The 20,509-nt window shown below is 54.5% G+C and overlaps 8 protein-coding genes across 8 annotated transcripts; 5 read left to right on the top strand and 3 right to left on the bottom strand.

Moving 5' to 3' along the window:
• Nucleotides 1-218: 218 nt before the first annotated feature.
• LTS14_006217 (uncharacterized protein) lies at nt 219-2,465 on the top strand (the record flags this gene model as incomplete). The annotated part of the gene is made up of 1 exon (XM_064838915.1): nt 219-2,465. The coding sequence occupies one exon, from the start codon at nt 219-221 to the stop codon at nt 2,463-2,465; it is 2,247 nt and encodes a 748-aa protein (XP_064693740.1).
• A 714-nt stretch (nt 2,466-3,179) lies between these two features.
• On the top strand, nt 3,180-5,111 carry LTS14_006216 (uncharacterized protein; the record flags this gene model as incomplete). The annotated part of the gene is made up of 3 exons (XM_064838914.1): nt 3,180-3,886; nt 3,947-3,980; nt 4,038-5,111. 3 exons carry the CDS (start codon nt 3,180-3,182, stop codon nt 5,109-5,111), a joined length of 1,815 nt encoding a protein of 604 aa, XP_064693739.1.
• Nucleotides 5,112-5,222: 111 nt separating this feature from the next.
• Nucleotides 5,223-7,550, bottom strand: LTS14_006215 (uncharacterized protein; the record flags this gene model as incomplete). Its single annotated transcript, XM_064838913.1, has 2 exons — nt 5,223-7,328; nt 7,383-7,550. 2 exons carry the CDS (start codon nt 7,548-7,550, stop codon nt 5,223-5,225), a joined length of 2,274 nt encoding a protein of 757 aa, XP_064693738.1.
• Nucleotides 7,551-9,265: 1,715 nt separating this feature from the next.
• On the top strand, nt 9,266-10,318 carry LTS14_006214 (uncharacterized protein; the record flags this gene model as incomplete). The annotated part of the gene is made up of 3 exons (XM_064838912.1): nt 9,266-9,522; nt 9,585-9,791; nt 9,847-10,318. 3 exons carry the CDS (start codon nt 9,266-9,268, stop codon nt 10,316-10,318), a joined length of 936 nt encoding a protein of 311 aa, XP_064693737.1.
• Nucleotides 10,319-11,087: 769 nt separating this feature from the next.
• On the top strand, nt 11,088-12,260 carry LTS14_006213 (uncharacterized protein; the record flags this gene model as incomplete). Its single annotated transcript, XM_064838911.1, has 1 exon — nt 11,088-12,260. The coding sequence occupies one exon, from the start codon at nt 11,088-11,090 to the stop codon at nt 12,258-12,260; it is 1,173 nt and encodes a 390-aa protein (XP_064693736.1).
• Nucleotides 12,261-13,385: 1,125 nt separating this feature from the next.
• Nucleotides 13,386-17,265, top strand: LTS14_006212 (uncharacterized protein; the record flags this gene model as incomplete). Its single annotated transcript, XM_064838910.1, has 2 exons — nt 13,386-14,327; nt 14,380-17,265. The coding sequence occupies 2 exons, from the start codon at nt 13,386-13,388 to the stop codon at nt 17,263-17,265; spliced, it is 3,828 nt and encodes a 1,275-aa protein (XP_064693735.1).
• A 211-nt stretch (nt 17,266-17,476) lies between these two features.
• LTS14_006211 (uncharacterized protein) lies at nt 17,477-18,015 on the bottom strand (the record flags this gene model as incomplete). The annotated part of the gene is made up of 2 exons (XM_064838909.1): nt 17,477-17,912; nt 17,957-18,015. The coding sequence occupies 2 exons, from the start codon at nt 18,013-18,015 to the stop codon at nt 17,477-17,479; spliced, it is 495 nt and encodes a 164-aa protein (XP_064693734.1).
• A 1,080-nt stretch (nt 18,016-19,095) lies between these two features.
• On the bottom strand, nt 19,096-20,376 carry LTS14_006210 (uncharacterized protein; the record flags this gene model as incomplete). Its single annotated transcript, XM_064838908.1, has 3 exons — nt 19,096-19,661; nt 19,791-19,965; nt 20,026-20,376. The coding sequence occupies 3 exons, from the start codon at nt 20,374-20,376 to the stop codon at nt 19,096-19,098; spliced, it is 1,092 nt and encodes a 363-aa protein (XP_064693733.1).
• Nucleotides 20,377-20,509: the final 133 nt, after the last annotated feature.

The following is a 20,509-nucleotide window of genomic DNA, read 5'->3' as shown; positions in this document are numbered from 1 at the left end:
TGTGCATGTGAGCAGGCGTTTGCCGGATTGAACACATTCTTACACTCACACCGAGGATGATCATACGATAATACGCAGAGATCCGCAAGTGCATGGAATGGCTTCTGGCTCGACATTATATCCTCCACCACCGAACACATTTATTCTCCGTCAACGCTGGTGCGTCGAGCATGCAACAGCCGCCAGCACTTTCTACCGACACATACCGAAGCTCCAACATGTCGGCCAATACCTTTGTGATGTCCCAGAGTCCAGTCAAAGGCGGCAGGCGAAGGACGGGCGAGCCATACATCCCCAAGATCATCACAACTTTAGGCCAGCGACCAGCATGCTTAGTCAATGCCTCGGTGACATATGTGGGCAACGACTTGATCTACGCATTCGGCGGCTTTGACCAATACACCGACGAAGTGTACAATCACGTGCTCAAGCTCAATCTGTCCGCCCGACAATGGAGTCTGGTGGACAACTACGGCGATATCCCTGGGGTGCGCATGGGTCACACAGCATGCTTGTGGAAGGGCGATAAACTGCTCGTATATGGAGGCGAGAACGAGCATCGCATACACCTCTCCGATGTAGTCATCTTCGACGTGAAGAGTGCGCATTGGCTGCAACCTGACATCAATGGACCGATACCGCGAGGAAGGGCGAGGCATTCGGCTGTGATTCATGACGACAAGCTATTCGTGTGCGGTGGAATGAGTGGTAGCGACAACGCTGTGCTGGACGATATTTGCTTCCTCGACCTCAAGACGTGGACCTGGAGCAGGACATGGCGCTTTGTCCCACGCTACGATCACTCGAGCTGGGTCTGGGCAGGCAAGATCTGGATCAGTGGTGGTATGGGCGAGGAGATGGAGAGGACGAATGAGATGTGGTGGCTAGACTTTAGAGGCGTCCCGGCATTTGAAGGTGGTCCGACCTATGGTACGATGGGCGGCGACGACATGAGGCTGACAGGCGGAGGCACGCAGAACTATGCCTATGGTGCGGCTGTGGGCTCGACTGGATATGCTGCCAACACAAGCTCGGTGCAGTCAAATGTTGCGACACAGATTCAACGCTCAGCTCCTGTTGCTCCCGGTGCCATCAGCAGTGTCAAGTTTCTCTCTTCTCCAACTCTGCCCATGCAGAATGTCGGCTCACACTTCCACGTCTTCAGCTCTGGCTGCATGCTGGACTTTGTCACACCAGCGTCTGGTATGCCACTCGATACCTCGCTATCAGCCCTAGACCTGGACACACTCCGATGGCAGAAACTAGCAGACGGCAAAGATCTCTTCTCACCCCTCTACCGATGGCACTACTGCTGTCTAGATCCCGACGGCACACGTGCATGGCTTCTCGGTTGTCCGCGAGAAAACAGAGGAGGTCCTGGAAACGACAACGCCGAAGAATATCTGAGTGACGTACTACCCATCGACTTGCGAAAGTTCGGCCTCCTGGGCAATAAGATGAGCCAGGAAGCTCGACTCGAGCAGCGAATACCCACATCAGACACCCACAGCTCTTCACATCTCTCAGCCATCGGCGCAGATCTTGCGCGAACATTCAATCAATTACCCGAAAGCGGCTCGGGTTGTGACTTTACTGTAACAGCACTACGAGACGACGACTACCAAATGGAAGACCTCTCCGAAGCCGGGTCACCTGTTGCCGCCACACTAGCAGGAAGCACAACCCTAACAACCACAGCCATAGGTCCATCCACGACATCATCAGCGAACGTCTCCCAACCCATCCACGTCCACCGCCTCATCCTCTCCGCCCGCTGGCCCCACTTCTCCCGCCTCTACAACGCCCAAATGTCCGAATTCCACACCAAACGCATGCACATCCCCGAACCCTACCCAGCGGTCAAAGCCTTCCTCTACTACCTCTACACCGACAGCATCTCCAGCCCGCCTTCCGCCGCAGACGTGTCAGCGAGTGACACCGAGGGCCCGACGTTGGAGGATGTGGCGAATATGCTTGTTATGAGCAATATTTATGATATGCCGAGGTTAAGACATTTATGCGTTTATCGATTGGTCCGGGACCTAGATATCCAACACGCGGCTCTCATCTTCGATCGCGCGAGTACGGCGCAGGAGGATTGGTTGAAGCGGCACGCAGCATCATATTGTATGACGCACTGGGGCCGGATCGTCCGCACGGAAGGCTTTCGAAATTTGAAACGGGCGGCTATGTTGGAGTTGTGTGAGGGTGTTGATGCGGAGGGCAGGGTTGTTGGGGGCGAGGAGCTGGAGGCTGTGGGTGGACTTGGAGGGGCGAGGTTGGGGAGTGGGATGGTGGGGGGACCGCTTTGGGGTGGTGGGGGGAGGAAGAGGGGGAGGGTTGGGAGTGCGGGGACTGCGGGGGAGGGTGAGGGTGAGGGTGAGGGTGAAGGGGATGGGGAAGATGGGGATGGGGATGTGGAGGGTGGGGAGGAGGGCGAGGGGGATGGCATGGACATGGCGTGATGTGATGCTTTTTTCCCTGGGTAAGGGCGGCGGATGCGCAACGAAGTCTGATTGAATGTGTATGCTGCGTTTGATGCGATGGGTGTTCCGGCGTTTCCTGAAGAGAGGGATGAATGGGTTTCATAGCAACATGACCTTCGGATGTATGCACGCACGGTCGAACTGTTACAGTATGGGCGACCGGGAGGGCGACACAAGGTCTACAGCCACACCTTATCCTCTTGAATTCATTCGGTCACCCTTCCTAGTAATGTAGAGGCATCACAGTGCCACTTTCACGACGGCGTTACTGCTGAGCGAAGCCTCCGCTAACTAACCACAATCCTACGGCGGAACTTGTCCGCGCGAGTTGTGCCTGAACTTGACTTGACTTTGCTGTGGAGACGAATTTCTCCGTCTTTCCTCGTTCCTGCACGAGCTTGATTATGCTTGACCCCTCACTACTGACCGAACTATGTCTTCCTGCCGCTCGTGTTCGTGAGCGACTATGCTGGTTACGAGACGGAGCACGATGGGTAGACGTCATCGTCGGCTGTCGGTCGTCACCCGTGATGCGAGGCGGAGATGCGAGGAGCGATGCGAAGAGTGATGACATGCACAGGCAAGTAGCTTTACATCTGGAAGGCCTGGAGAACGTAAGTATAATTTCCTGGCATCTCTACCGAATCGTGTTGAAATCGGGATCGTGATTCTCCCAGCAGCTGAACAGCCAAGATGTTGTCAAGAGACTACCTCCTCCCCGCTGCCCTAGCCGCTCTCTCACATCTAGCATCTGCTGCTCCCACGTGGCCTGGAAGACCAGGCAATGGTCCGCCGCCAGCAGGACCACCAGGTGGCCATCCAGGATGGGGACCAGGTCCCCACGGCCCTCCCAATGGCGGCCCACCAGGCTACAATCCCCGCCCCAACCCAGGTCAACCCCAAGGCCAACCTATAACCAATCTCGTCGACCTAGGCTACTCCCAATACGAAGGCTACAGTGCTCAAGGCGTGAATCAGTGGCTCGGAATGCGATTCGCAGCCCCACCCACCGGCGACTTACGATGGAGGGCCCCGCAACCACCACCACAGAACACCAGTTCTGGCGTGCTCTCCGCCAAGAACTTCGGGGCAACGTGTATCGGATACTGGATCTACACGCAAGAAACCGACTCCATCAACGAAGATTGTCTCTACCTCGACGTCTTCGCGCCGGAGAACGCGACGACGGGGTCGAAATTACCCGTGTGGTTTTTCATCCAGGGTGGAGGCTATGCGGCGGATAGTGATCAGAATTTCAACCTCACGCAGGCGATTGTGCAGAGTAATTACTCGATGGTGTTTGTGGCGATCAATTACCGGGTTGGGGCGTTTGGGTGGTTGAGTAGTGAGAAGGTGAGGGAGGACGGGGATTTGAATGTTGGGTTGTTGGATCAGAGATTGTGAGTCTCGATCTTGAAGCTCGCGAGTCTCATTATGGGGCGATTGCTGATGTGTTATAGTGCTCTGGAATGGACGCAGAAGTATATCCATCTGGTAAGTGCAGACATGCTGGTCTTCCAATGATGCATACGAAGCTGACATGGCATCTAGTTCGGCGGCGACCCCGAGCATGTAGTCATCCACGGCGACTCTGCAGGCGCCGGCTCAGTAGCTTTCCAGATGGCTGCCTATGGTGGACGAGACGACCACCTCTTTGTCGGCGGGATCGCAGAGTCGCCTTTCTGGCCAACACATCGCACAGTCTCCGAAATGGAGTTCCAGTTCGATCGCTTCGCCGCGAATGTTAGCTGCTCCGCCGACCAAGCCGAGAATGGTGACATAATGGCTTGTCTACGGGCCAAGAGTTCCTCTACCTTACAGTCAGCCGACATCCCGGAGACTTTCCCGGGCGGCGACAATGGCACAGCTGAGTGGTACTTTTTGCCAGTCGTAGATGGCAATTTCTCCCAAGACTTGCTTTACAATCAGTTCGAACAAGGTCGGATCATCCATGTCCCCATCATGGTTGGCGATGATACGGACGAGGGGACGGGCTTCGTACCTAATGCGACGAACTCGACCACTATGCTGCAGTTCTTCAAGAACAACTTCCCGCTTCTGGCGGATGATCAACTCCAGCAGATCAACGAGACATATCCGGAAGATATCCATGCACCATTCCCGAAGCACGCAGCATACTTCCCGGCTACCGAGCTAGCGTACGGAGAGAACACCCTCATCTGTCCCGGCATCGAGATGAGCGACTCCCTCTCCACCTACCTATCAGGAAGTCAGGTCTGGAACTATCGCTACAACGTCGAAGACGCCCCGACAGTAGCAGCAGGTCTCGGCGTACCGCATGTGTCCGAAAAGAAAGCCATCTACGGCGTCAACAACACCAACCCCAACGACCTGTGCGATTACCCGTGTAGTTATGACACGTACAATGCACCCATCATCCCAGTGGTGATGGATTACTGGATCAGCTTTATTCTGAGCTTGAACCCGAATACATACAAAGCACCCAACGCACCTATGTGGGAGCCGTGGACTGGTAATGGTGGGCAGAAGCAGAGACTGGTGTTTGAGACTGGTGATGTGGGGACGGGTATGGAGGTCGTGCCCGCCGATCAGCTGGCTCGATGCGAGTTTTGGAAAGGTTTGGCCAACACGACCCAGCAGTGAGGAGTGGCATGAGACCCGATCGTGGAGCACGATACAGAACATGTTGGACATGTTTTGGGAACGTTCAGATGCTGTTGAGATTCATAAAAGATCATACAACTACCAAAACCTCTAAAGCCCATCCTCCCTAGCAGCCGCCTTTGCAATCTCCCTCTTCATCTGTTCCAGCCGCTTATGCATCGCCCACAACGTCTCCCGCTCACCCTTTTCCACAACTTCTCCTCCAGCCTCTTTGGCGGCGAGTGCATCGTACATAGTGGCGTAGGCGGGGTAGTAATGATCGCGGAATTTCTCTGCCATGGCCACGCCTTGGGAGTATGTGATACTGTCCAGTACGATCGATGTGGCGCTGTCGCTGCTTTCGCCCGTTGTGTCTTTCGGTGAGGTTTGCGAGGTGGTGGGTGGATGGGCTTGAGATTCGGCTGGTCGGGATGATGTCGGTAGTGGAGTTGAGGGTACTGTTCTGCGGTGTTTGGTGCTCTGCTCGGTCGATGCTGTGTCTGCCACCTTGCGCTTCACGCCGTTGGTTGGCTGTGGCGTCCTGATTCCGTTTGGCGTGGCCTTGTGTGAACCATTCGTCGAGGGCTTCGGACGCTGCATCTCAGTTGCTTTCTTGTCAGAAGCAGACGAGGCAGCAGAGTCGGTGCTGGTAATTGTGCCGTGGCGTTTCCTGATGCCACCATTTGTGATACCCAACCCTTGTGGCGTTGCCGCACCCGGTCTCAGTCTCTGCACACCGAGTGCGTGACGATCGGACACATCGGAAGCGACTCGTGGTCTCGCTGCTCCAAGGGGCGAAGGCACGTTCGGCCGACTATCAGTCTTGGAAGGACTGCGTGCTGACTTGTGCTGAGAACTTGGGGCTGAGAGGCCGGTGGTGGTGCGTGGTGTGGACTTACCAGCCGCAGCTTTCGCAGTCTTGTTGGCAAGCGCAGCAATCGACTTGGCTGGGTCCAGCTTTTTCGTGCTTGGCGTGCCAGCTCTGCGTGCACCCGCCGCATCACTCTCCTCTGGCGATGCTGAAGCACGAGGGTTTGACTTCTGATTTGCCTTTTCAGGACCAATCTTGGAATCTACCCTGCTCATATTCGCGCCCTCCTTGACTTCACCTTCTTCACCACTCTCTTCATCGGAGCTATGCACTGTTTCCGCTGACTTGATCTTCGGGTCTGCCTTCTTCTTGGGTTGGGCTTTGACACGCTTAGCGCCTTCGCGGTCAGAACCTGTAGCGTCCTTGCCAACCTCCTTCTCCTTCTCCTTCCGCTTCTTCTCCTTCGCCTCCTCGATGGCTCGCTTTTTGGGATCCTTAGCCGCCATGATACGTTTCATCGGGTCGCTTTTAGCACCTCCAGGTCGTGGCGTTGATGCACCAAGTGGTGGTGTTACAGCAGCGCTGACGGACATGTTATCGTCCGCAAGATCTTGCCCATGAAGTGGCGTGAGACCACGGTTCACCGGATTGAGCCTCGAAAGAATGATGCCTTTACCTCTCTCCTCCTTTGCTAAGAGACCCTGCCAGATCTTGTCCTCCTTGCCAATCCTCAACCGATCGTATGCTCGTATTGCGTTGCCGATTGCTAGCTTTTGGTCCTCCTGTGAAGTGTATCCAAACTTCCAAACTTCCAAATCCTTATATGCTCTGTCCATGAGTTGCCAGGTACCATCAACCTTCCTTGCCACCTTCGGTAATATGCTATCAAGCTCACTGCTTGGCATGTGAGTTTTGTCCACTATCGCCTCACTTGCCAAAGGTCTCATTGCAAGTAAGTGAATGAGCGGGATCCGCATTGCTTTCGTCCTCACATCTGCCTCACTCGTGTATGCTGACGTTGGCCCAGCATTGTGCATAGGTGTTGACACCTGACTGGATGCTCCCAGTCCTTGCTCACTACTCAACATCCGTCTATGCTGTTTCTTCGCTGCTGCGAACCTGTTCTTTGGCTCTGGCAATACCACATTATGGATGTCGATCTGATTTGCCTGCTTCTCTTGCTCGAAGGACGCCATATTTCTCTGTAACGCTGCTAGAGCCTCGTCTGTACCTGTCTCGCCAACCTTTGGGCTGGCTTGCCGTACTTTGAGAGCTGCTCGATGTGTGATAAGGCCTGCATATTCGAGCTCGGCAAGCGAGTCGGCGAGTGGTGTATTGTAGAGCTCGTTTCGGAAGGCTTCACTGGACAGGGTGAGGTCGATTGTGCGACCACCGATACGGAATTTCTAAGCAGAGAATCAGCACACCATACAGAGCATTTGAATGTCATCTCAACTTACTGGAGTGGTGCCAGTGAGGAACTGGAAACCATTCTTGACCTCAGCAGCCTTCCTGATGTCCTGGACCGCCCCATCGTCCAGCTTGAGCAATATCGCCTGTCCTTTATTTGCATGTTCACCATAGCTTTTCAATGTTATGCCATTCCTCGGTACCATAGACACGGCCATGATACAGCCAACACAACCAAATGCTAAGGTATGCTTCTCGAACCAGGAATCCAGTTACCAGTCACAGGAGCCATGTGCTTGCTCGCCTGTCTCAGCAAATCATACAAAGCCAAGCACCCAGACAATGAGTCTCTGGTCGAACCGTTGTAGAATGACGTGCACGTATGTCTGCTTGTCTCACGCCCAACAATTCCCTCGGCTTCACTGCCACATACTGAGGCTGCTGTAGAAGAATAGTTTCAAACACAACGACCGTCTCAAAGGCAGGCCGGCCAGCTAATGCACGCACAGGTCGAGGTGGAACAGGTCGAGGACAGACACATGACAGGCAGAGAAGGGAAAGGTACCGACGCAGCCACGCCCATGTAGAGGGCACGACATGCAGCTAGGGCGATCCGACAGCAGTGGCTTTTGCTGGAGTGCCGCTGCTGCATATAGACTTTCCTGCCCACCCACTACCGTTCCCGATTGGCTGGGTGCAACGCTTTCTGGGATCGTGTTCCTATGTGCCGTGTCTCTTGATTCGCAAGAGAACAAAGCAATATGTCGTGTAACACCCACTATGTCATCTGGTGAGATTTCTGGTGTTCGGAAATCTCGAAACGAGCAGACTTGTGGTTAGATGCAGGAGTTGAAAGGACTCGATTTGACCTCGAGCTCCCCAGTCAGGCACTGCGTCTTTGTCAGATATGCAGGCGCGAGCCCGTGCAAGTAACGAGCCGACACGCTGACGCCGTCTCCGAGCCAATGAACCGTTCAATCGGAGCTCAATTTGTGGTTGCCAATGATGACATTGCAGTATATCAAAGCAAGCGTATACGAGCATCTGTTAAATCGAATCGCCAAGTCTGGCGAGCGTCTCATCTACTGCCCGTCGAGGTCATGATACAAAAGCCTTGCAATAAACTAATTGAGCCTGCCGGATCATTTGCAAGAAGCACGAGACTAAGGAAGAGGCTTGCGGCTTTTCCGAAAGAGGCGCCTGCGGGTCATTATTCATTCCTCCAGGATCGGTCGGCTCGGCTTGCCGTAAACCATGCTCGAACTTCTGCTACTGCCAAGACGTTATGTACGATCAGCCAAGACATGTATAGTGTAATGGTCTTGGCTCTGTATACATGTACATATAGCTGCGCGACCTCACTTCGTCGTGCTTTGCAACGCGTTCAACTCTCTGTTGATTATCGTGACTACGAAGTTATCCATTGTATTTAGGGCTCGCACCGTGCAGCGGTCGACCCTGACAATGCTTGGTCCTTATAGAGTATTGGTATCACACAGGTGCAAGACAGGACAATCAAGGCGAGGTCCCTACTGGCACGTCAGAGCTTCAAGAAATCCATCAGTCTCGATCCTTGACCGTCAAAACATGGCTTCTTCCAGGCTTGTGAATGCCCTGGCAGTGACTCGCATCATATCGGCAAGTCCATAGCCTGCTCGGCTTCGACATAAGGATACATCTTTGCGGCAGACCGACGACGACTCTGCTTGCCATGAACGGCACGCCGACACGGGCCGAGCGCAGTATTCGGCAAGTTCTGTTCACAAAAATGCGATGAAGGCGTATCCGCGTGCCCAGGCAGTGTTATGCACCTGTGAGTATACTCTCGTTTTCCACAACCTTAGCCCGACAGAGTCCGCTTGTCAAAGAACGACATAGCACGACTTACGCAGCATCGGTACTCACAAACCGGGCGCAACTCCGGCAGTCCAAGATGGCCGGCGGCAGGCACTCACCCTCGCCGGGGTGTCGTGGCACCGCAAGTCCTGAGGAGCGTCGCCCTCTGCTCTCGAAAGCCAAGACTATAGCCGTCCTATCTTCCGCAACATCAGCTTCAAAACCATCTATCGACGACATCTTGACCGTGCCAACGGCTCAGATCAACGAGGAGAATCGAAGCAATCCAGAGGAAGACATGGAGAGCGCAATACAGGATTACCAGCCCATGGGTCATGCAGCGTTCTACAAGATGTGTGTCCAGCACTAATCGATCAGTGGTAGAGAGACCAGGCCAGCTGACCCTCGTATTCCAGGATCGGACTGCGAGTGCCGACTGAGGAAGACTACATCGCATGCCTGGAAGACCTAGAAGAGGGCAACGGTTTGTACCACGATATTCGAACCAGTCATGCAGCCATGCAGAGATGGCACTTCTGGTTCGAGGTCGGCATCTATACTGCTTTGCTCGGCCAGATCCTGTTATCAGCGCAATTCATCATTCTCGGTGCCATGCGTGGCGAGTGAGTGCTTGTTTCTCGCACATGGCCATGAGCAGTGCTGATCTCGTCGCCACAGTCACCACGTCCCAATCGCTATTCTAGGCGCATTCTCGGTTGCCGTTGCCGGCATACTTGCACTGGTGAAAGGCCAAGGCTTGCCCATGCGTCTACGCATAATAGGTCACACACCTCGAGTCAGGCGGATGAGTCGCAGTTCGCTAACGCAGTCTGTCCAGGAACGCGACGCCTTGTGGGAAGTTCAACTCGAGGCCGAAGAACTGCACTGGCAAGTCTCAGCTGGCAAACCGGTCCTCTTCAGCGATGTAAAGCGAGTCTGGCAACGCTTCGTCCAGGTCAAGCGTGACGCGAGCATGAACCATCCGGATACGTGGAACACATCTACCGCGGCGGCAGCACAAGCGCAGGCTGCTGGTGTCGGTGGAAAGAGTCCCTTGTCGGCCGCGTCACCAGCAGGAAAGACCGCAGCGACTGCACCATCAGTAGAAGGCGATACCGCCGCAATGGCGTCTCTGGAGCCCATCACCTGAGCATCCGCATCGATCTGTGTACATCAGCCTGAGATGTTCTAGTACCTAGGAGAGTAATAATGATATTCAATCTGCGGAACAAAAAAGGCGCACATGTGACAAGTGCAATAGCGCACGGCCTCCGTTCCGACCGGATGTCTCGCGACTCAGGCCCACCCCACTAAACCAGTCTTGGCGTCGACTGCAAGGGAGATTCAAGCCACCATTATCTTCCATTACGTGGAACGGTCAGCCTTATCGCCAATACCGTAATCTCCAATGCCGCTCGAGCCGAAAAATGTGTTCGACGGCCCCTGTGTAAGATGTGGTATGTATAGTCATGTATTTCCGCCACTCCCTCTTCTGGTGCTTGCACGGTTGTCTCCTTGCGTCGCACGTGAACCCGGTGAGTTTGAGGTTGGCGATGTGGGAGATGGCGATAGTATGCGCGCGATAGATTGGCTGGTGGAAGACGTGGCAAGTGCAAAGGATGATTCGGCCAACAAGACATGTGGGTGTGCTGTTGGCCGTGGCTTTGGGACTTATCATTTTGTCAAGCTTTCGATGGATGCACGGAGGTCAAGTGCCTCTAGAACTATTGGACCTTACAAGACCGCAACATCCGGACCAGTACGAGTCATACAGACCACAAGACGAGGACCAGCGACATGCGAAGCCCGTGATCATCACACCACAACCGGCCGAGCAGTCGGCAAGCATGCGTACTACCGTTCTTACGTTTGAAAGCACGTCAGCCAGTGCTAGTGTGGCAGTGGAGACGATTTCGACTATGTCTGACGATCTGGCTGTGCAAACTACAAGCATTGTGTCCTCATCAGCATCAAGCACTGTCTGGTACGAGATAGAGGAGACTACTCCATCGACGACTGAGGATCTGGCTGTTCAGGTTACGACTATTGTGTCCACCACATCAAGTAGTCTGTGGTACGATGTCGAGGAGACCTCTTCAGCCACGTCTGACGACATGGCCGTCCAAACACCGAGCATAGCGTCTTCATATACATCAAGTAGTCTTTCGTATGATGCAGAGGAAACGACAACTACGGCCTCTGTGGAAAGCGAGCAACCAACCACTTCCATCCCGGAGTACCAACCACCACAGCTTGACCGACCGCCAAAACTCGAGGATCTCCTGTACCCAAGCACCACAACCGCTGAGACCGTACCTACAAATCCACCACCCAGTCCGCTATCCAAAGCAATAGTAATCGGCCGCCTGTCTTCCGAAGACGTAGACTGGGTAGCACAAGACCTCCCAGACTGGCAACACTACATCTACACCGTCGACCTCTCCGCCAACGGCAGCATCTCCCCCACCGGTCTCCGCACACACATCAACAAAGGCCGTGAATCAATGCCGTACCTAACCTACATAATCGACCACTACGACAACCTCCCCGACATCAGCGTCTTCCTCCACGCCCACCGCAACGGCTATCCAGCCGCCTGGCACAACGACGCCAAAGACTACGATGCGGTGAACATGCTACACGATCTCCAACTCCACTTTGTACAGCAAGAAGGCTACGCCAACCTCCGCTGTCGCGCAGACCCAGGCTGTCCCGCTGAGGTTCAACCCTGGCGGGAACCCTTCGATGCAGAAAGGGATACCGAGCACATCTACCCATTCGTCTACGGCACCTTCTTCAACAAAACTTTCGATCAATACCGCAGCGAAATTGGCATAGTGGCGACGCAATGTTGTGCCCAGTTCGCCGTCTCCAGGGATCAGATTCGGGTGCGTCCCAAGGCCGAGTACTTGAGATGGAGACAGTTTGTCATCGAGACGGAGTTCTCGGATGCGTTGATCGGGAGGGTGTTGGAGTATATGTGGCATATTATTTTTGGACGGCAGGCGGTGCAGTGTACGGAGGTGAGGAAGTGTTGGTGTGAGGTTTTTGGGCGGTGTGATGATTGGGCCGTTAAGGCTGGAGGGGGATGAGAGGGGCTTATCGCGCAAGTTGAGTTGCGGATCTTGTACAGATGTTTTGCGCGCCGGGACGATGGTTTTCTTGCTCAGGCGAGACCACGACTCGGTTCCGTAAGTGAAGGTCGGGGCACTGCGTGGGTTGCGTTTGGAGGGCGTTTACCGCCAAATCACTCGATTCAACCGCCCAGCAAATTGCGTGTAAAGGTCGACGCGATGCACGAGTTCTGAGTCTGTTGTTCGTGCCAGAAGTATGACGATCGAGGCGCCAATGGGATGGCAGGGCACGAAAGTGCCATTTACCATCGAGAGAGCGGACTCGATAGACCTACGCGAAGGAAAGAGAAACAGGCATAGTCGGCTAGTCCAGAGAGCGGACACAGGACATAGTGCATGCACGACAGCCCTGTGCTCCGAGGCCGCCTTAAGGGTAGCTGAAGAATCAAACGTGGACAGTGGCGATGTCTGGACCGCGGACAACGTAGTCGCGAAGCAGTATAAATGTCAGAGACGACGATGGGCTCATGGCAATTGGGTGAGGTGGTAGCAAAAGTGGCGATCAGGTGGACTCTCCCAAACCCATGATGCCTAGGGAGTCGGCGGTTGGTAGATAGCAAGGCAGCACAGCATGATGTCAGGTCAGCCCTACCAGAAGGTGGACCCGATACGAGCGAAGCTACGGCGTAAGCAAATGATGGTTATGAGATGTATGTGATCTTGTAGTCAGCTTGCTCCGTTCTTCTCCTACCCTACCAGCGAGCACTTCTCTTCCCATTCGTTGACATGGTGAGCATGACACTTCCCAGTGGCCACCCAGGATCTGCGTCGATGGTATCCGAATGCAATAATGTGCTGGCATGGTGGACGAGTGTCGGTTTTGGTGGGGTGCTTTTGTTTCATATGCGCGCTTCGAAGCTGTGACGTCGACGCGGCAGGAGATGCGTCTTCTTCCAAGGCTAGACCAACTTGCTGATTGCTGCCTTGTAAACACTCATTACCTCTATCGTTGGGGTCTGGGCCTGCACAATGGACAGTAGCATCCACGGCCATACTCACACACAACGATAGCGATTTTGTGTGCCTCATCGACACGGGAGTGAACGATCAGATTGGAGGACAGCGAAGTGCTGGACCTCCACCATGTCTCAACCACAGGGCAAAAAGCAAGCAGACAGAGAGGCGGAGGGAGAGCCCGAGCAAAGGATCCCCATCACAATGCTGGACCAAGCGGCCGCGGCATCCAACAGCGAGAGCCACAACCTCAACCCCACCGAACGCCGACACATGGGCCAAGACGTGCCCATCATACAAGAGCCGTCCGGTCCCGAATCACCACAACAAGACCGCCCACCACCACCAGCCTACGGTGGAATCCTGGGCGAACTAACCAACACCCAAGATGGCCTCGGCACCGACGCCAAAGTCGGCGATGACGGCCGAGTCAATATCCGCATTGATCAGAAGAGCGGGAGTCTCTCCAATATGCTTGTTCCGGTGTTGAAGAAGCAACAGGATGGGATTGATCATGAAGAAGAACCGCCACCGCCTTATATTCCTCCTAGTCTTGGTGGGGATGAAGAGGAGCCGCCGCCACCGCCGTTGAATGTCGTGATCCAGATCGTGGGTAGTAGAGGTGATGTCCAGCCTTTTGTTGCTTTGGGAAAAGTGCTAAAGTCGACGTATGGACATCGTGTCAGATTGGCTACACATCCGGTATTCAAGGACTTCGTGCTAGAGAATGGACTGGAATTCTTCAGTATCGGTGGCGATCCATCACAGCTTATGGCATTCATGGTGAAGAATCCGGGACTCATGCCCTCCTTTGACGCTCTTAGAGGTGGTGATGTGGGGAAGAGGAGGAAGGAGGTGGGAGAATATCTTAACGGGTGCTGGAGATCTTGCTACGAGGCTGGAGACGGCCTAGGCCCACAGGCGAACGACAACACGGTCGAGGATTGGAATGTGCAGAATCCGAAGAGGAGTGGTTTGCCGGATCCATCGGATGAGACGGAGAAGCCGTTTGTGGCAGATTGCATTATTGCTAATCCGCCTTCGTTTGCTCATGTGCATATTGCGGAGAAGGTGAGGCTTCTACCACACTGTATTGTATTCGTCCCACTAACCTCATGCACAGATGGGCATCCCACTCCACATAATGTTCACAATGCCCTATAGCCCAACCCAGGCTTTCCCTCACCCCCTAGCCAATATCCAGTCCTCCAACGCCGACCCAAATCTTACAAACTACATCTCCTACGCCCTGATAGATATGCTCACCTGGCAAGGTCTCGGCGACATCATCAACCGGTTCCGACAGAAAAGCCTTGGTCTCGAACCGATCAGTCTGGTCTGGGCACCTGGCATGATGCAACGCCTGAAGATCCCTCACACCTACTGCTGGTCACCTAGTCTGATCCCGAAACCCAAAGACTGGGGCCAACAAGTCAGTATTAGCGGGTTCTTCTTCCTCAACCTCGCCTCGAACTACACCCCAGATGCGGATTTGAAAGCTTTTCTGGACGCCGGACCGCCACCTGTGTATATCGGCTTCGGAAGTATTGTCCTGGATGACCCCAATGGTATGACCAAGCTCCTCTTCGACGCTGTTCGCAAAACAGGTCAGAGGGCTCTTGTAAGTAAGGGCTGGGGCGGCATGGGTGCCGACGAACTCGGCAAACCCGACGGCGTCTTCATGCTAGGTAATTGTCCCCACGATTGGCTCTTCCAACGCGTATCTTGCGTCGTGCACCACGGCGGGGCCGGGACAACAGCTGCGGGCATTACGGCCGGAAGACCTACTGTAGTAGTACCATTCTTCGGCGATCAGCCCTTTTGGGGCGCAATGGTGGCGAGAGCTGGTGCTGGGCCGAATCCGATACATAGTAAAGAGTTGACTGCCGAAAAGTTGGCGGAGGCTATAGAGGTGTGTTTGAAGCCGGAAAGTCAGGAACGAGCAAAGGAGTATGCGAAGAGTATCTCGCACGAGAACGGCTCGCAAGTCGGTGCCCAAGCCTTCCACCAATTCCTCTCCGTCGACTCAATGCGATGTAACCTCTCCCCCGCCCGCGCAGCGGTGTGGCGATTAAAGCGGACACAGGTCCGATTAAGCGCTATGGCGGCTTGTACGCTCGCGAACGAAGGACTCCTCGACTTCAACGATCTGAAGTTGTTTCGACCACGAGAGTACGAGACGGACGATGGGCCTTGGGATCCGATCACCGGTGGTGCGACGGCGCTGGTGGGGACCATGAGTACGATGATGATGGGGATGGCGGATATGCCTATTGATACTTTGAAAGCGTTGAAGATCCATCCTGAGGCGGTGAAGAAGAAGAAGAAGAGGGATACGGATGGTGAAGGCGAGGACACCAGTTCCGAGGGTGCAGACAGCGCGTCGCAGGCTCGAGGGTTGATTGGAGACACCGGCGGGAGCAGTAGTGGTGGAAGCAATACCCCGGCAACGAGCAGGACGAACTCGACCTTCAATTATCAGGAGAGTATGGCAAAGTTGCAGCAGCAGAGTTCGCCGCTATCGCCTGGTTTGGACAAAATGCCGGCTTCCATGGCAGACGCACTACGAGGACAGCTATCCAGCTCTTCAAAACCGCGCTCCCGCTCACGCAGTCGCTCAAACAGCCGCACTCCAACCACCACCTCCAACAACAGCCAGCAACCCAAGACAGGCAGCGGCGAGAACCCACTCGAAACAGCCATCGACACAGGAAAAGGCATCCGCAAAATTGTCGGCGCCGGCTTCAGCAGCCCCATGGACTTCACCATGAACTTGACAAAGGGCTTCCACAACGCCCCCAAACTCTACGGCGACGATACAGTGCGCAAAGCCGACCAAGTTACCGACTTCAAATCCGGCGTCAAGGCTGCGACCAAAGAATTCGGGTACGGGATGTTTGACGGGATCACGGGGCTCGTCTCGCAACCCTTACGCGGCGCACAAAAGGAAGGCGTGAGCGGTTTCGTTAAGGGTGTAGGGAAAGGAATCGGCGGCGTAGTCCTCAAGCCCGGCGCCGCGGTCTTCGGAATCCCGGGATATACCATGAAAGGCGTCTACAAAGAAATGCAAGCGCGCTTCGGCAGTTCCGTGCAGAATTACATTATCGCGGCTCGTACAGCGCAGGGTTTTGATGAGTGGCAGAGTGCTTCGGAGGAGGAGAGGGCGGATGTGGTGAGGAGGTGGCAGGTGCTGAAGCGGGATCTGAAGAAGAAGCGGAATCCGGATGAGATGGTCAGGGATGTGTTGGAAGAGCAGAGGAGGCGGAAGGGGGAGATGTTGAGGGGGATGAGGGAGAAGGGGTTGGAGGGGTTGAGTCGCAGTCGGGCGAGTAGTTTTAGTCGGAGGCAGGCAAATGCGGTGGCGCAGGGCGGTGATCCTGAGGCTGCTATGTTGCAAGTTGGGGGACCGCCGACAACGCAACGTGGTGAGCCGCAGCATGGCGAAGACGATGATCTGCAGGAGGCTATCCGGCTTTCTGTCCTCGAAAGCTCGCGCGGCAACGAGCAAGAGGATAAACAGGTCGAGGAGGCCATCAAAGCCAGCATGGCCGACGTCCAGCGTAAGCGCGGCCAAGAACATCCCTCCGGTGTCGATCTCGCCGAGGATCCAGAACTGGAACGGGCTCTCGCGCGCTCTTTGGCCGAGCAAAGAGGACTCCAGCAGTTCAGCGGTGGGAGCAGCGGTATGGCCGCCGTAGACGCTAGTGCGAACCGCCAAGAGATCTTGCAGAGCCAACAGCGTGTCGAGCAGCAGAGGAAGAACAAGGGGAGGCAAGAGGAGAGTTTGAGGGAGGTTGGGGTTGAGGCGGAGGCTGATGCGGGACATCTTGAGGGTACGACGAAGGAGGCTCATGCACAGAGTACTGGGGTCGGGGGAGGGGATGCGAAGACGGACCAGGAGAGGAGTGAGGAGGAGATTGTGATGCAGTATGTGAAGAAGCAGAGTCTGCTTGAGGAGAGGCATCGACAGGGTGGTGGGGGCGGATCGTCGTCTTCTGCGGCGAAGTAGATGGACAAGGACATGGGTTTGTGCACTAGGACTTGGTGAGATGAAGTGATGATTGTTATGATGGCATGTCGTGTGCTTGTTGAGAGACTGAGATACCCCTTCTTGCTGGATGAGATTTCGAATGAGTATACATGATGATGATGGACATGCATGCTTGCTTTATGACAGATCTACGCTTCGCTCGGTCCTCGTGTATACGTGTGATAGCGTATCACCGGCCGCCGCCTCTCACAGTCTCATCTCGTCTGACTTCATGCATCTCTCGCATCTCCTCCACGCTCACATCGTCATCCCTCAACGGCGCACAGCACTCTTCGGCGTCCTTATACTGGATGCGAAAAGCAGTGACATCGCACGGCTCTTCGAAATTTACATGAGCGAGCCACAGAACATCCTGGTCGGTCGCGCTTTCCTCGACAGCGGGCACAATCAGGAAGCCAAAGGGGAAGTAATTCAACTTCTCGATATGCTCGACGCAGTAGGTGATATGGTGATACAAGGTGGCATTTGGTGACGTCTGATGTGAGTGTTGCTCCAGAGCTGCTTTGATGAGATGGATGGCATCTTCGCCTTCGTCGGGATTGATCAGTGCATCGCCTTCGAGGCGGATGGTCAGACTTGCTAGGGTGGCGGGCGTGTGGGTTGGACTGAGAGAATAGAGTGCCCAGGAAAGGAGTTCTGGACTGCGAACTTCTGCGAGCGGTTTGATGCCTGGGCGGCTTTGGTGAGGTCGACCGTAGGGTCCGGCATAGCTGGTTTCGTTTTCTTCTGATCTTCAGACGAGAATGTGTTCCTGTGAAGTGGATGTACGAGGATGAAGTGAGATTGTGCTGGAGTCGTGATTTGGGTTACTAGCGCGGCGTTCGTATCGTGCTTGCCGCAGCAGCTGGTGACATGATGACGAATATCGGTCAGTTGCGTTCCTTTATTATGGCCGCCATGTTCTCTATACCATGGAAGGATTGATGTAGCACCACGGAAGCGGAATCAGGTGCGGAGTGCGCAGTTCAACTTTCTGGCATCCTTCACAGGAAGCTTGTCCGTAGTCCAGGAAGGTCGAGTCGGACAGGCCATGGCCACTGACGGTTTAGCCTGGCCCTCAGCCCCATCGTATTATGTGACCACGCAGCCGTCAGGAGAAAGACTGCGTCAATGTTTGACGACGAGGACTCTTCGAGCTGAGCAGTGTGGTGTAATCGCTCTGGCTGGGAAGGGGCACGAACGATCCTCTAGGGTGGCACAGAACGATGTGCTGAAACGTCTCGAGTTGCCTTTGCAATGGTTGGGCATGGCTCACACCTTTACAGCATGAGAGACTGATAAGTAGGAGGCTTGCCAATGTCAGATCTTTCGGTAGCCTTCCAGCAACAAAGTCCACCGATCACACTACAACGCCCTCCAACAAGACGACTCTTCTGTGCTTCGGGCGAAGATCAGGCTGCTCCCGCTATTCAGGAGCTCTTGAACCTTGTCGGCTTCGAGCGCACGACGATTGCTGCAAAGCTGCCTGCCTTCTAGTACTGCCTCGTCATTGGATGGGCAGGTTTAGCGCTTATGCGTCTTTGACTACTGTGTGCGCCGCTACGGCCGTTGATCTGGGGAGGTACGGTACAGTGCCGTTCACTCTTTTGGGCCTTTGAGACATCCATCTGCTCAGCAGGTGTTGGTTAGATCAGCTAGATAAGAATCTCCTATGTTCCTAGATTGCTCCTTGAACTTTCACGTTGCCACGCTGCACGTACGTAGAGTTGTCGACCTATCCAGCCTGCTTTGGTCCCGAGCTGATGATCGAAAGTAGCTCCCGCGAGTAGCTTGTCTTGCACATCATTCTCACATCGCTGAGTAAGTTGGAGGAGCCTCGTCGCCTACTGTGGGACCTGCTTCACCACCGCGCCCACCAAATCGTTCGAAAGCTTCCGCCCTGACTCGTTGCAGCTCCACTCTGGCCTCATCGAGACTCTGACTCGCTTGCTTCGTTTGGCTTTCAGCCTCTCTAAATCTCTGCTGCTGATCTCCCAACTGGGCTTGGAGCTCCTGAAAAGCCCGTTGCAACTGAGTGTTACTAGACTTGATGCGGTCATGCTGCGCCATGTCGGTGAAAATATTGTCGAACATGACGTCGGATATGAAGTGGCCCATGTCGATATTGACTTGACTTAGTGGGCGAATGATTGGCTGAACACGGCGTGCTTCTTCTATGTGCCATGATGCTTGGGTGACTTGGTTCTGTGCTCGGGCTAGGGCGTCACGCTCCATCATGTCGACAAAGGTTCCGCCACCCCACATGTCGTACGTGGACATGCTTAGCGCTTCCTGCATGCTATTCAGGCCTTGGCCCAGAGAATTATGCGCGCTTCTGAGCGCATTGAGGGCACGTTTCTCGGCGGTGCTCTTGCCTTGGCATTAATTGAAATACTGCAATTGCATTAGCCTATGTAAATGTGAGCACTGCTACCTGGTCTCTCATCTAGACAAGTAATAGTGCATCGCTACGAGCTATAGTGATCAGACCGAACTGACCTCACGACATCTGCTGACAGAGCCCTCGATCTGATCCTCCTCGGGATACTCGGGCGTCGGTCCTCCAAAGATGCCGTTATAGAGTCGGTCGAGGCTTTCTTGCGCTCGGGCATGTCGTGCTGCGTCCTTGGTCATCACCTCATGTTGAACTTCGGCTTCATTAAGGGCCTTCGTCAGTTCCTGTTCCAATCGTCAATTTCAATGACGTCTCGATGAAGCAGATCTCGCAGTGGTACTGACCTCGTGCCTCTGTTTCGCTTCGTTCTCCTTCTGCCAAGCCTCCAGGAACTCACGCTCTTCTTTCTCCTGCTGAGATGCGAGCTTCTCCTGTCCTTTATGGCCACGCATCTTGGCGGCATAACGTTTGACAGTACTATCTCGATACTTGAGATGGTCTTTTCGCTCATCCTCTGTAGTGGCATGCAGTTGCTTGAGCTCCTTGTTCAGCGCGCCGATCTGGGTGCTGAGGTCGGATGTGTAAGACCCGTTCTCTTTCAGAACTGGGCCAGCATAGTCAGTACGCGATAAGATAATAATGAGATCATGATTCTGTTCTGCCGCTTCTGCCAGCGTGGTCCTGAGAGATGACATTGCGTGTCAAGCGGTGAGATGGACTCCCACCAGATGGCCTGATCGATGTACTTATCTGCTATTAGACTTTGTAGAGACTGCGCAATACACTACCATCGTCGACCGACGCTATGGTAGAGGACTTCTCGCGCCG

Source organism: Recurvomyces mirabilis, assembly GCF_035927965.1.
Source record: "Recurvomyces mirabilis strain CCFEE 5264 chromosome Unknown scaffold_15, whole genome shotgun sequence".
NCBI lineage: Eukaryota > Fungi > Ascomycota > Dothideomycetes > Mycosphaerellales > Teratosphaeriaceae > Recurvomyces > Recurvomyces mirabilis.
The sequence above is the reverse complement of the archived record's forward strand: the minus strand, read 5'-3'. Positions and strand labels throughout refer to the sequence as shown.